We start from the raw sequence: 16,438 nt of genomic DNA, 5'->3' as shown, positions 1-16,438 counted from the left end.
GATCTGTTTTCTGTAAACTGTTGTATAGGTTTATCTCAAAATCTCAGCAATTTCTTTGTAGACATAAATGAGCTTATTCCAAAATTTTTTGAAAAAGAAATCACTCTTCCTGATCTTAAAGCTTACCATACATAACTGCAATAAGCCTGACAATGTGGTACTGGCAGAGAGACAGATACAAGATCAATTAGGAGATAGAGAACCTAGAAATAGACCCACACAAATATGCCCAACTAATTTTAACAAATGAGCAAAAGCAACTCAATAGAAGAAAGACAGCCTTTTCAATAAATGGTGCTGGAGCAATGCGACATGGTTCAAGAAATATTTCATGAATGTCCTCCCCTTTGCTATCTATCATTCTAGTAGTTCCTGAAAGCCCAGCCTGCAAAAAGCCTCCCAGGTTAAATCTTACATATGTGACAATTTTCAAGTTCTCTCGAGGTACATAAAACAAAATCCTAGAAGTCCTTTAATCAGGACTTTGCCTTCCCCCAAAATGCGCAGTATTTGCAATCCAATACAAAATGTTTTATTTTGTTTTTAATTGGTTATCTATATATGTCCTTTTACATATTGAAAAGCCATTGGATCTAAGACTATCTTACTTACCCTCCAAATACAAATATTACTTAATGAAATGTCAAAAAGCAATGTAACTGAATAAAAAAATCAACCACTACTGCTCCCACTCCTTTGAAACAGGTAAACAGAATTAAACTATCTTTTACAACTACAAACTGTATTAATTTCTTTCCTAATTAAAATGACAATATTTTTCACAGCCCAGTGACAAGCTTAACCCTATCATAATTTTACTCTGTATGTAGCCAACATTAAACAGAAAGAATTGTTTTTGACAACTTATAAATCTGTCTTACTTCTGAAAAAGTACTCTAATGCTGTCTGAAACTATTAACAAGTCATTGAGTGTACACTATAAACAGGCATGCAACTGACTGCCTTCCCTAAACCTGTGCCTCCCATAGGCAACTAGGAAGGGTTAATGAAATTTCAAAAATAATAAATCCAACCCGAAAAAAGAAATCTTATTTCTCTTTCACATGTCATTGTTTCCTGCCTCTGTAGGAGCAGAACACATGTCCAAAGAGAATCAGTAATAGAAGGTAGATCAAATTGAGTGATGCTTTTAATCCACAAAACTTATAGGACAAATAAAAAGAATAAAACAGTATCAAAAACATTATATAAAAGAAAAAATTTAGATATATTAAGTAACTGGGAAATGCTGGTATAGTACAATTCTTCGTGGCACCAAGAAACCCTAAAGTAAGTGAATGTGTACAGCATTTTATTAGTTCAACAGGTATTTAAATCTCTCACCATGCTAGGTAGTCAACTAACCACCCTGAAACTTGCAAGCTATCATACATGAATGACTATTATGCAACCCTAAATAGGAAGAATACCCCAATTTTCCCCCAATGAGATTTTTCAAAAATTTTTGACCAACTTGAAATATATAAATGTGTGTGTGTGAAACAGTTCAATGTATACTTATTTTAATTCATTTAGTTTTATAAATGTTTCGAAAACATAAAGCACAAAAATTTTACAAAACAAATTTGTTCAAACTTTACATACATCTTTCAACAAGTGTCATCTCATTACTTTCTTTCTGAGTCATCTAAAAGTATCAAAACATGAATAATCTTCAGGTCTATTTAAGCTGTTTGAGAAGCAATATTTTCTGAAGTCCTTTAGAACACTGTCACTGGAAATGTTACTCCAAGCCACAAATATCCATTCATATGATACTAAGACAGTAGGTTTTTTCATTGTTCTATAGGTATATAAAAGTAACTACTTACAATATTGATTTTGAAAGTGAGCTTTTAAAAGTTTTACAACCTTTGTAAAAGTTTACAACAAATTATGATAGTAAACCACCACCCCCGACAATAATTTCTTGTTTGTTTAAACTCTTTACCCCCTTGTACCTATTCCCTTGGGAAACCTGTATAACCATTCAAAACAAGCACCAACTGGCATCATTTCAAGCTTGTCTGTCTTCTCCAAATATTATATTCCTATTCAAAATAAAATATTGAGAGAGGGCCTCAAAATATAAAAAGCTTTGTAAGGATTCAAAAAAAATCACTTTTTCTGAGGAATATTTTTGAGTAAACCTCACTTCATATTGAACATATACACATGAAAAAATTGAGTATATGCTTGTACTATAAATTAAAACTCCAAGATAAAGACTACAGAGAAATGCCGTAGGAATTTGGAAATAACATAGGACCTCCATTAGATGATGAGCTTCTAGAACAAATCCTGTTATCATCTCTGTACTACCAGTGCCTGGAACAGTACAGGAACTCAACAAATGTCCATTAAGTCAATTTACATGGAAAAGAAAAAAAGAAGGCTTCATGGAGGAAATGGGACTCAGGCAGGGTTATTAAGGAGAGACGGAACTAAAGTAAACATAGGCAGAGAAGATCATGACCAAATAAACAGGGTTGTGTTTGACAAGCCTGCTCTTACTAGACATGAATGTTCTGTATTTTTTAGTATTGGATATAATGAAGACAGGTTTTCAAGATATCAAAAGTTAAAGAATACATGAGGTATTTTTTTAATATCTGAAAACAATGGGTATACTGCGTTGGAATGGGAAAAAAAAAAAAAAAAACTCAGTAAGCCATATTAACTACCCAATAAAAACCAAGGGTCTATAATATTCCTGTTGACAAGATGGCCACAGGTATCAAAAGGACTGGCAAATTAGAATACAGAGATCAAGTTTTTGCTTCCTATAGTCCCTCATTTGGTCTCTCTGAGTATGAGAAAGTAAGAGATGAAAGTGATTTGACTTATAAAAGCGATTTCTATTAGGTGGTGGGATGTATATCTTATATCATCTGACAAAACAAAGCTTATTTCTATACATATTTATCCTTTGTTTCTCTTTGTTGCTAACTCTCCTTGATATTGAGTCTTACTGTCATGAAAGATATGTATTGCCAGGGGTAAATATGTTCAAAGATAAGGCACAACAGAAAAGTGTTTGCCTATAGCAACAAGAAGAGTTGGGGTATCTATAAATGCCCAGGTCTCAAGATTAAAACAGTTCTATACAGTTCTCCAGCATTCATTCAAAATACGAATTACACTAAAACAGGTAAAATTATATACAAGTATCACCTAGACTGTGAAACGGATTTCTGATATTAAATGTTCATCTTTGGGGAGGAGGGGAGATCATGGTGACTGCAGCTAGAGGTCAATACCCCCATTAGAATTAATAGGCTATTTTTAAATTTTACAAAAGACAAAATTAGGCATAAATTTAGAAGAGTTAAGAGATAAAAGGTAAATTCTCAAAATCAGAACAGATGTCCTAAAAGAGATTCTCTCTCTCTCTTTCTCTCTCTCTTTCTCTCGCACACACACACTCAGTAGTTCCTACTAAAAACCACCTACAAGTCTCAATTGCACAGAAAAGACATTACATACATTATGGGTTTTTCGAGCTTTATTAACTTAGGAAGACGTAGGCCTTCTTTTTAGTAAACCATCAGACTCTGGTGCAAAAGAGAGTAAAAATAGATCACTTCAGCTGTTATGAAAATAATGTAAAATATTACCCTTGAGGAACCGGTAGTATCAAGAGAAAAGCTTAAAAAAAAAATCATCACAAAAGTTTTCATCAAAGTAGTATCTGGCATTTTTAAACTGGCAATTGAAGAAAATTAGCAATATTTAGAGTAGCTTTAAATAGCAATACATTTCTATTAAAGGAAAAGAATGCAAACTGAAAACTCGCTATGACATTAAATAACAGATATAGAATCACTTAATTAGCCTTATTTTAAAAGTCACCGATAGCCTTTTTCATATTTATAAATAAGATTCCTAGTACTAGAAAAGAAAAATCTAAAATTCTTGTTCTTACTTTTGTGTTATATAATTTCTTTGCCACTAAAAAACTTGTTTTAATAATTTGTTTCTATGCAACCATAAACACATCATAGGCCTTCTGGTATCTTTTCTTTTCTATATTAATACACATCATAGAAGACAAGTCACCTTCTCTATTTGGCTGTCTGGGGCTGTTTTTAAGCATTAGCAATAAAACTTAAATCCACAATGTCCCAATACACTTCTGATAAACAAGTTAGAAATATAAGGAAGGAGAATAAGCTTTCAAATAAAATTTCTACATGGCAATGCAACATTTTAGGCCCTGTCAATCTAACTTTTTTTTTTTTTTTTTTAAACTAAGCACCTTCCTACCACCAAACAATCACTTCCAAAAGAAAACACTTTCTGGCATTCTTCCCAGGAATATTTTTTGTTGCCTTGTCTGTTACACTCTGTACTTAGTGCTTACTATCACTGTGACAATATATTGCAAGATTCTGTCCATCTGGCTCAAGCAATATAAACTAAAAACACAATTAATATGAAATTAAAAAGATAAACATATGTGGTGACACTAGATGGTGTGTGCATGCATGTGTGTAATAAGGAAAGTGAAAGTACTTAGATGTCAGCATTTAACACTGGTTATTTAAGGACTTCTAATGTTAATTTCTGACAAATTACTAAGATAACCACCTAAAATGTATTTCAACACTGTTAACTCATAAATGACTAATTTTCTCCATATAGATAGTTCCAAAATAAGTATATATCTACTTTTCCACAGACCAAGATTTTAAGAAAAACATAAATTTCTCAATTTCTCAAACCTCTTTCTTAAAAAGCCTCAACATAAAGTTCTGGTCACAAAGAAAGCACCAAATTTGTAACGGTAGAATTTACTTTTATAAAGGAGGCAAGCAGCAAATAAGTTCTTTACAATCTGCCTATTTCTTAAGTCACTTAACTGTAAATCCAGTTCAATACAAAAAAAAAAGAGCATTTCGGTATTAACAAAACATTTAGAAAACCTTATTTCTTAAACTCTTCACTACAGAAAGTATTTTACATAGGGCTTGTTCAACAGAAGATGCTAACTAACCTGCACTCAGTTACTCAACTACTAAATAACAAAAGACATCCATTATAATGTTTTCTCCCAAAAGACAGAAAAATTTCTTTAAATGTTACAGATATAGACATACGGACATACAAGCAGAGAAAATATGATTTCACTGACATACAGGCAGAGAAAATACAGTATGAAGGTATCAGAATCTGAGAGCTTTCAGCTTTAAAGGTAACCATTCTTATACTTATAAGGAATGACTTGACATATGTTTGGGCAAAAATACACTTCAAGTTGGTAGGTCAGAACAAAGCATTGATTCTATCATCAACTACCAAAGACTTCGCTTTCCTAAATATGTAAAGTAAGTATATATAGAATAATAGGATCCGGACAAAGGACAAATCACAAAATTCCAAATTTCTGATTTATTAACTAGCACTTAGGACCACATTTGAGATTAGTTTTCTAGGACAGTCCAAGAAAGCCTGGCGAATTTCCAGACCTCAATCTTCCTGTGCTTTTTAATTATTAAAAAGGGAGGAGAGGTAATGGTTGTAAGAAAAAGATGTGCTTTCTTCTAATTTTAATCAATATAAGTAGGCTTCTTATAATGTCATGGGGAGAGACTTAAATTAAACAAAGACAGGAAAAATAGAAGCCCAGTGTACTTTCTTTCACAAATGAGAGAATTCCACTCTTCTATTCCTTTCACCCCTGGCAGGACACTTTAATGTCTATCTTGGTGACATGCTACATAAAATCTTAAAGGACACTATTTCTTTCACACAGGCAGAACATCTTCCACATTCAATAAATATATAGTGTTGGTACACTATGTGCCAGGCACTATGACATTTAGGTACCAAGCAGAAATAGTGAAAAAGAAAACATTTTCAAAATTTGAGAAATCTTTAACCTCAACCTGGAAAGAAAAGAAAAATGAGAGGCTTAATTTTCAAAACAAAACAATGAAAGGAGAAAAAGAGAAACTCACAAGTCGTTGGATACTTCTGAATTTCAATTAAGGCTTATTCTAATTTCTCTTATAAGTGGGAAGGCAGGAATGAGAGAAAAATAATCAGAAGATCACAAAGTCTAGGAGATTTCGATCTTTATCAATGTACTTTAAAGAGGAAAAAAAAATCATGTTAATGCTGCCAAAAAAAGTAGACTTCTGTCTTGAAACAATTTACAAGATAAAAAAGTGAATAAAAAATATAAAAATCAAGTGAGTATACTGACAGCATACAAAAGTGCTCACTAGTCATTACTATTTGATATTAAGAGCAGCCACACTAATTCTTTACTCATAGGTAGTAAGAATACTTTAAAAGTACATAAACCCTTCATAAAGGCATTCATACTAGCTATAAAGAAATTCATACCAGTACTCTTAATGAATAAAATAATAAAATAATGTTACCTATCTTGTCAAATGAAAATTTATAGATAATTGAAACAAAAAGCAAAATCAAGTCAGAGATTTAAGTCACAATTATAGAATTAGAGAAAATCTAAACTAGTATTTGAAGATGAGTATCAACGAAGTAAGGTTATTACTGCAAGTTACCAATATCTTTCACTGAAGAAGAGCGACAGTGTCCCTAACTGATTTCCCAGCTTCCACTTTTAACCCATCCAATCAGTTCTTCATCCAGAAGTCAGATCCTTTATTAAAGCACACAAAATCAGTCGCTCCCCCAATTTAAAACCATTCAATGGGTCCCCATAGCCCTTAAAAGAAAACTTGAACAAACCTTTTAAGGCCTTCCACAGTTGGGCTCCTCTTCAGCCTCAATATACACCATGCAAGTGAACTTCTTTATTAGAACATCAAACAATTTCAGGCCTTGATAAATTCTTTCTACCACCACCTTTCCTATCTCTAATCCCTTTTAATGGGTGAGATGATGGAGTGGAGTAAAACACTAAGAAAATGCTTGAAAAGGCTGAAGAAAAGTTAGCAGATCATGAAATGAAAAAAGGCAAAATGTCAACTCTAGTTTGGAAATAGTTCTCAAACCACTGAGAACAGTTTGATTACATTTACGAAGGAATTTAAAATATAGATGTTTATCGTCTATGGCCATGCCACCCTGAACAAGCCCGATCCTGGAAGCTAAGAAAGGTCAGTTCTGGTTAGTACTTGGATGGGAGACCAGCTAGGATCCCAGGTGCTGTAGGCATAAAAAATAAAAATTATGGAATTGTCAACTGACAAAGTCCTTGCAATCTGCGAGGTCAACCAAGGATTGCCTCGCCTCAAAAAAAAATAAGTAAAAATAAAGTAAATAAAATAAAATAAAGTAGATGTTTATTTAATCTTCACTCCCAAGAAACTACTCATCACTAAACTTTTAAAAAACTAAAATTATCAGTTAAAATTCTATGATATGTCTATAACCATTACCCCTCCCTCCAAAAAAGCCTCATTTGCTATTTAATTCATAAAAGACAAGGGAAAGCCCTTAAGCTTAATAAATTTTCTCTAAAAATATCTAAGTCACAATAATATAAAACATGCATTCTTCCTCTAAAATCCAAAGAAAGCTAAGCAAAAATTTCAGATAAACATTCTAAATCAAATGAATATCTGCATCTAGTTACAGTTACTGGCTCTTGCTTATTAGTAAAAAATATTAAAGTTATGCTGGTTTGCCCACTTTAAAAATAAATACATCCATCCGACTTTCAACAGTTACGAAAGTTGTTTCATATATTCGCGTATGTGTTTCTATAAAAGAGGAATAGCAGGAATAATAAAATCAGATTAACACATTTTTACTTAATATTGCAAAGTATATTTAATCTAAATTTTTCATTTACAATTTTAAAATATTTCCTCCAAATCTAGCTTTAATCCTTATCTTCTAAACTGAAAGAAAAAATTTTTCCTTCAACACTTTAATAGCCTTGCTATATGAATACTTCCTAAAATCTAACTGACGATTTTGTTCTATGTTAATTTCTACAAAAGAATTATTTTAATAATATCTCAATAGATTTTTCCCTCTACAACTTAATGGAACAAAATATATATATTATAGGTAATAATTTTTACTGTAAGTATTTATATTTCTCTATATAACCCCAGGCAGTAGTTAAGAAATAGGTTTCCAAAAGTAGAAAAAGCAGCATGATAAATGTAACACTAACAGTTTTAATCAAGGATCAAAGTTATAGCAGAACATAGGCAGTCTAAATTAGCCTCAGTCAGAAAAGCTTCATATCAACATCTGTAAAATATATTACACTTAGTCCACAAATTTTATCACCTTCACTAATAAAACTTTCACTTGAAATGTCATGTTTACACTGAAAATGAGCCATGTTTACTTCAACAATAATCAATAACTGATAAGGTTTACTACATGGATAATTAAGCTATTTTCTAATATGCCACCACCTATATCTCATTAACAAAACCAGAAAAAGTCCTGTTTACTTAAGCTAGCAGTAAAAGGAACTTTTTGTGTTCGGCAATATGACAGGCAACCCTGGAAAAGTAGAACTGAAGAACAGTAAATAAAGTTAAACTGTTTATTTTTAAACCTAATAGTGGAAGAAAGTTAACACACTGGTACATGTTTGCTTATGTTCTAATAAGTTAAATATTTTGAAAAGAATTCTGTTAACCCACCTTGAATGCCATTCCACCATTTCAACATCCTCCCATTCAGAAATATTTATATCCATCATTCATTCTCTTAAAGAACAAAGATCAATTATTGAGCTATCCCTAGTCCTTTATTTGTGAAAGGTTTAAACGTGAGACAAAAAAATTCTTACTAGTGAGCCACTGAAAGATACTAAAATGATTCAAAGAAGTTCAAACATAGTGCTTTCCTCCAAGTTAAAAGCTACTGTCCCAGTGCCAGAAACTATGGCCACAACTGGCCAACGTTTAGGTTCAGGTCTAACCTCAGAATAGAAGTCTGGGATCAGAACACATGTAAAAGGAAAGCAAAGGACTGTTACCCCTTGTCATACTCAGTGATATATTTGTACACCGAGAAGACAGAGAAGGGACAGGAGCAACCAGATAGAAGAAAAGGATGCAGTCAAAAAGCAGTTGAAAGAACATGGGAAACAACTGGCTGGCTGGTGACTCAGGAGTCAATAATTCTAATCCACTAAGTCTGAAGACCAGTTCCTGGTGGACTTCACATACCCTCTTCCCGTTTAACACTTATACCCACCTGACCCAATTTTCAGTGAAAACCAATTTTGCTTAAAAACAAGGAGCAACTGCAATAAAAGTTTGAGCACCCACCCAGGAACTTACATATCAATAGGTATTAAAAGCCTCATAAATGTGATAAAAAGAATGACAGTGACAGGCTGATTAGATTATGCCCTAGGTGCCACACAATCCAAGATTCGTCTTTAATATCACCATTTTCAAGTATAAATAAGCACTTGAAGAGCACTCGAGGAGAGGTTTGGGAGTAATGTCTATGAGAAAAGGCAGTAGCACTGGTTAAAGTAAAGAAAATTGGTTTTATCATAATAAATTTAATTTTTTGCTTACTTTGATATTTAAGAGTTTTAAATTTTTTATAAGCTATTTCATTCGTTTTATAATTATACCATAAGGTAAAAAGGTAAACTAAGATGGCAAGGAGAGAGACAAAAAGTGAGACATATTATTAGAAAAGTAGAAATAACAGTGAGGAAGCATATTGTTTAAATGAGAAACAGAAAAAAGGACCAAACCTGAGGATTGTTCATGAGAATGAAAGCAAGCATTTAATCCTTTCAAGAGGTGAATGCTAGTGTTGCAGAAGATAGTTGCAGGAGCATAGTACTAGGTATACAATAAAGCTCAACAGTTTTTCTTAACAGAAGTACTGGACTCTGCCTGTCTATCCTATTTTCTGCTTCCCTATTTATTTTAGCACAAAATATTAACAGTTTTCACTAATGGATAGTAATGTTTCTGGATCCCTGAAACTAACTTAAAAAGAAAGGCTGAGAAGTATAGACTCCTTCAAGAGCCTGCCATGTCCTATGACTTTCCTTTTTATAAAAATGTTTTCTGTGATACTAAACAGCTTTAAGCTGAGGTGATGGGTTTGTCTCTTAATGTGACATCTTTGCTAATATCATCTTGAGTTCCTCTGGGAAAAACGAACACAAAAACACACATGAAGTTCTGAAGTGCAACATTTTTAATGCTCATTTTCAAGCTGAAAGCACAGTATTTCTAATTTATTCTATGCAGCCAGTGCCTGCAATTTATGCTTCTGGAGGCAACGAAACTCAAAGCAATGTTTCTCAAAGTATGGAGCTTGCATAACCTCCACCAAAATCACAAAAATGCTGATTTCTGGGCCCCAATCTAGACTCACCAAATCAAGTTCTCTGAAAGTGTGTCTGGCTGCATTTTTAATAAGCATTTATATGTCAAGTTATAGGTAGGTATTAGGTATGAAAATAAGAATGTTTTTAAGCATGAGATGTTGTAACTCACACAAAGTACATATTCAATAATAGTCTGCTCTCTCTCTCTGGAAATGGAGAAAATGGGAGATTTTATTTTATCCCCAGAGAAAGTACCCTAGTAGTGGGGGTGGCTTTTGTTCTTGGTTGGGTTTTTTGTTTGTTGAGAAGAGGTGTTAATTGATAGAAAAAGAGTATTAAAAGTAGACTACAGATAATCCCTAAACATGATTTCTACTTTAAACAATGAAGAGTCATAGAAATCATGAAAAAAATTATTCCTAATATTAATAGAAGTTAGGAATTATTTCTAATATTAATATTCCCAATATAAACACTTTAAACCTCTTAATTTAAAGATCAGAACAAACATCAGTCTTTCTTTCAAATTATATATCCATTTGGTTTGAATATCTACAATCTTGTTTAGCCTCTATGCAACTAATAAAAGCAAAATATTACATGGGATGAGGAAGATAAAAATAAACTCATTATTTTGTGCACAGGAAATCTTGTATCAAATACTTAATAATTCCTGTGATTCACCAAGATTCAACTAATACAGAAATCATTATATATTTATAGCTAAAAGTCACTGCCTATATGTACAAGTATGCATTATATATTGCAATGTGTATATGTATGTAATTTGTATTACATATATTACAATCTATAGGATTCTAAAATTATTTTTTCACTTAAATTTATTTTTACCAACTTAAAGATATCTTACTTGACCCTCACAATAATTCTATGGGGTAAACAGGCCTAGATATAATTATTCCTGACCAACTCCTACTCTAGACTTACAATAAGTAGGTTCATACTTGAACCAAAACAGATCTTAGAATCCTTCCTGGTGGCTGAATGCAATGTAGTTCAGCTACACTTGAGTGCTAAACAGAGCTTCCTTGTATCTACCCTCTGTGGTTGATTCAGTGGGTCTAAGGTGGGTCTCAAGCATTTTTATCCAGTATTCAAGGTGATTCTAATGCTAGGAGGTCCTCAAGCCACAAGTCTGAAAATCACTAATCAATTCAATCCCAGTTGAGTTCCAGAGAGATGAAATGATTAGGTCATTATGTGGCAGAGCTGGGACTCAATCCCACTTCTAGTCTCATTTTCACTTTCCACACCATTCACAAAACATGACTTAGAAAAATCTTTCTTCACTTAATAGGAATTAAGCATAAAGAAATCTTCATCAATTATCAAGAGGTTTCATCGAGCTGAACTCTGAAAACTGCTTTAAGGGGTAATAGTTTAGAAGATATGATGTGAGCATGTATTCCAAAAAACACTATTGTAACTCTTTTTTCCTCCCTCTGGATATTCCAAACAAAGAGAATAGGAAGATGTGCCATATTAGTCAAAGTCACTACATGCATAATCTCAGTTAATCTGTATAATTTTATAAAATAGATACTATTTCTGCCAATTTGACAGATGAAGAAACTGAGGTTTGAGTGGTTGTAATTTGCCAAGGAATATAAAGTGGTCAGGCCAGGACTGACCAAAGTTAAAAGCATGAACTCAACCTCACTTATATACTATGGCCAATGTTCCTATTACTAGGTCTTATTCACTGCCTAAGCAATAAATTTTGATATAGTATTCTGCATAATCTTTTATTTGCTTTTAAAGTCACTAAGAACTCTGTCCGGTTCTTATTTCATAAAAAATCAATCATTTACCTCAGACCCTTCCTCTTTACTATATTAGTGTAAATTATTTTCCTGCCTCCCTGCTACCCACATTATTTCTCTGCAATCAATTTTATCTGCTGATCTCAATGGTTTCTCTTGGGTGTCATTATGAATAACCTGCTCTCCTCCAAACTGTAATGACATAGCCTAGGCTAAAAAGCCCTTGATTAGGAAAAATGTTTTCCTTAAAATGATAATCAATTACATTTTTCTTCTTAAAGTATATTGGCCATTGTCAAGTTCTGCCATTTCTTATTTTCATCTTCTTTTGAATCTGCTATTCTCATCTTCGAGATAGTTCCCCCACCATTTACCAAAGCTATTTCACACCAGTTTCTCAACTGTCTCCTGAAATTACATACCATTTCATACAGAATTCCCTGTGCTAGGTCTATCTTAGATATTCATGTTTGTTTCTCTTAGGCCTTCCCCCTGGCATCACCATAATTTCACCAAACCTCTAGACCTAAGCTGTCCAATACAGCAACCACTAGCCACGTGTGGTTACTGAGTGGTTACTGAGCACTAGAAATGTGGCTAATCTAAATTGAAATGTACCATAAATGTAAAATACACACTAGATTTCAAAGACTTAGTACAAAAATAAATCTCATTAATAATTTTCATATTTAAATACTATTAATATACTGAGTTAAATAAAATATATTATTAAAATTAATTTCACCTTTTTCTTTTTACATTTTTTAATGTGGCTACTGGAAAATCTAAAATTAACATTTTGTGGCTCACATTTGTGGCTTGCATTATATTTTTTCTGTGGCACTACTGCAGATACTCCACCACCCTGAACTTAACTGACCCAATGCCCTTGTTATAACATGTGTCATATAAGACCTTCTTAAAACATATCCAACTCTTTCAGCCATCTCTTCAAAGTTATATCATTCCATAAAAAAAATCTAAAACGATGCTTCATCACAAATAACATATGTGCACATTTCAAAGAACACCATCTAGAAATGAAGCTACTGCCATGAAGTCTCTAAACTGAAAACTACAAGTGTCAAATGAGCTACTAAAGGCACATAACTATCCTGCCTATTCTAAAAACAGTCCTCTCCTATATTTGCAAATTATGCTCTGACATTTTTCTTATTGCTCTCTCCTGTGTACTTAAAAGGTGCCCCCAAGAAGGTAAGGCAATGGCTATTTCCAACAAAGGAAAAGGGAAATCCTAAAAACCATCAAAAGGTAATTATAACTTCTATTGCTAAAGTATCTAGATGTAAAACTAAATGTATATAAAATTCTGGAAGTTAGAAGATACATTATTTAGAAAGAAAATCACTATAACTTTCAGAAAGGATGCATTTAACAGCATCTGCCACAAATCCTGTTCAACAAGATGTGACTCAGACTCCTACCATGGTCATCTAGTAGCATTTCTGTCAAGTGAAGAAGTCACACCAATACTTCTTTAATTGTCTTGGCCAAGAGACGCATCAAAGACAACTTTCATGAATCTGCAGAATCAGAAATGAGAAACCAAAATATCAGATGAAAAACCAATGGTTTGTTAATGTCAGACTGGAAAAGGAACAAGAGAGAGCTTTCTGTTGAGAAATACTCTGAAAATATAAACTACAACAAAATGTAAGCTATCGCTGTTTTAGGTCAACTACTAAACATGTTGATTATCCATGGAACCCAAATATCCAGTAAGACATAATAAGAAACTTTTTATATCGAGCTACATTTTATTTTTAATTGGGCTTTATATAATATGTTCAATGTGGAAAAAATAACATATGACTCCTCTATGATGGATGAAAAACTGGTAAGTGGGACACATTTAAGAGATTAGCTATCAATTACTAAAATTTTACCACTGTGGTAAAATTTTACCACAGTGAAATGAATACATACACAACAAACTATGGGCTCCAAGTTTTCAATGATAATTCAGAGAAGGAAATGGAAAGTATGTGATCAAGTCTGCCACTATGTGGGATAAAATAACTTGCATCAGAGAGTAAACAATCTTCACCAATAAGAGTCCCTAATACAGCAGGCACTCAACAAATTGTTTTTCTCCTATTCATGCCAAAGACCAACAAACATAAAAAAAAAAAAAAAAAAAAAATCAAGTCACAAGAAATGTAAATGGAGGAAGAGAATGAGCAGAAAAATAAAAAGTCAACTTGAAGACGATAAAGAAGATGGCAATGTGAGCAGCAATTTAAGATGATCCTAAAAAGCAAGAGGCAAGATTTTCTTTAAAATGAAATCTAATAGATGGTTAAGTAAGGGGCTTAGTCCTCAGAATATTTATGAGTTTTTCAATATATATCTGCTCAATTCCACTGACACTAAAAAGACAGTACAAGGCTTAAAAGCAGCTGTCCCTCACTTTTGCTTGCTGGAACTTACTGCAGGAGATAGCAAAATATTGATATACCAGCTGTAAAAATTTATTTATAATTAAATACATCATGTATATATAATGCACAGGCACCTAAGATATATATTCTGCAAATTTTCCTGAGGGATAAGATACAAAATTTTTTATTTACATAAAACCCTGATTTAAAAAGTAGACCAAATTAAATTATTTCTTGATGTCCCATCGGGTCCTTAGAATTAGGTATTAAAATTCAAGGAAAGTGATTAGCAGAAAGTGTAGGAGAAAGCTTATTTAATAATTTATTTGGTAATAATGTATTAACTCATTGGCATTTACTCAACGCTGACCATAATGAAGGAGAAAATGTCTTCCTAATTAATATCATAAAAATCCACAGGTATAAAATATCATAAAAATCCACAGGTATAAAAACTAGAACTTGCTAAAAGCAGGAGAACTCATATTTCTACATATGAGTTCTGGGAACAGGAGAGTAGTACCAGTCATCAAACAATAACCATATTTAAGTACCCAGGGTATGCAAAACGTTATGGAAATATACCAAAAGAAATAGTCTTTTTCTGTCCTTGGGGAATCTGCAATCCATTCTGAATAGTGAACACATTAAAATCTTACAAGTTATTTAAAATAATTTGTGTACTTATTTGCAAGCCAAGTACATGAGGAATGTGAAGACTCAAGGAGATTAAAAAGTTTCATAGTAGTTTATGAAAAAGATTCTAACTACATTTGGAAAGTAAAGATAGTTGATTGTCTAAAGGAAGAGGGTACCCAAGGAAAAGAATGGCACACATGCAGAGAGCAGTCTGTAATGAAAAGTAATGAAAAATCAGAAAGTTCATTAACAGGGAAGAAAGAAATGGGGCCTTCACAATATAGTCAGTGGATAAACTATACAGAAGAAATAAGGAAAACCAAGGTAAATAGTTCTTACAACTAAAAGACTTATGATAACTACATATCATATTCATAGTCACTGGATAGTGACCATACAGGTTAGTAGGCCTGAAAGTGTAAGGGTAAAGGGTAAAAGTCTGTCCTAGGCAGTCCACAGGGTACTAGATAGTCAGAAACAAAGTGCAATACCTGCTCTCAAATTGCAAATGGTCAAAGAAGAAAAATCAGAAGTGGCTTGTTAAATTCAGCAATCTGGAATGGTATATTTTACTCAAGGACTAATTCAAAAAAAAGCACATATAGGTAGAGTTATTTGAGATTAAAAGTACATTGTACATTTTTTGATTAAAGAACTATCAGAGATGACGAAGTAGAAAGAAACAGGCCAACGCTTAATTTGATCCTACATAAAAGTACCAAAGTGACTAACAGTCATGTCTGAATATTAAAAGTTTCCTTATACTTCAGACATTTTTTACTCCAATTTTTTTTTTGGCTTTGAAGAGAACACATGCCCTCCTCTCACAGCCCTATACAACCCTTTCTCTCTCACACATCCCCCGCCCCCAACACTCTCACATATATCCTCATCCTCCTCTCACACATCCCCACAACCTTTACAATCCACACAGTTCTCTCATCCTCCACACCAACCTTCTCCTGTACCCCTAAGCACATTCACAACCAATTCAATGTAAATGTGCCATTTTCATTGAAGTCCTATCGCACTTAGTTCATGTCCCGCCCCTCACCTTTTCTCCCCCAACTCTCAACCCACCACACATAACTGCTTTCCTATCTATCTAAATTTTAATTCATCTTTTGTTGAAGTCCTATTTCCTTTATGAAAGTTTCCCAACTACTATGCCACTTGATGATTTTTCTTGGTCCTGGATTTTTTACTTGGCTGGTATTCAGCTGGTTCTTCATACAACTTAGCATTCAAATATAAGCTGCATAATAACATATACTGTTGACATATATAATTCTCTCTTCAATTAGAGCATAAACATAAGCTACAGCTTTGTTTTCTCTGTAGGA

General features: G+C 33.0%; 1 protein-coding gene across 2 annotated transcripts in view; it reads right to left on the bottom strand.

Moving 5' to 3' along the window:
* ACVR2A (activin A receptor type 2A) overlaps positions 1–16,438 on the bottom strand; it is an 82,746-nt gene that overhangs the window by 38,011 nt on the left and 28,297 nt on the right. The window contains exon 1 of one of the 2 annotated variants that reach the window (XM_015596765.2): positions 13,500–13,611. The exons of the other annotated variant lie outside the window; for it this stretch is intronic. Within the exon in view, the coding sequence (XP_015452251.1) occupies positions 13,500–13,518 (19 nt within the window). The 5' untranslated portion in view covers positions 13,519–13,611. Of the gene's footprint in view, positions 1–13,499; positions 13,612–16,438 lie in introns of those variants that run through there. 2 annotated transcript variants of the gene reach the window in all.

The sequence above is a fragment of the Pteropus alecto genome, unplaced genomic scaffold (assembly GCF_000325575.1).
Source record: "Pteropus alecto unplaced genomic scaffold, ASM32557v1 scaffold3, whole genome shotgun sequence".
Taxonomy (NCBI): Eukaryota; Metazoa; Chordata; class Mammalia; order Chiroptera; family Pteropodidae; genus Pteropus; species Pteropus alecto.
Note: the sequence above shows the minus strand (reverse complement) of the source record. Positions and strands in the feature narration are given on the sequence as shown.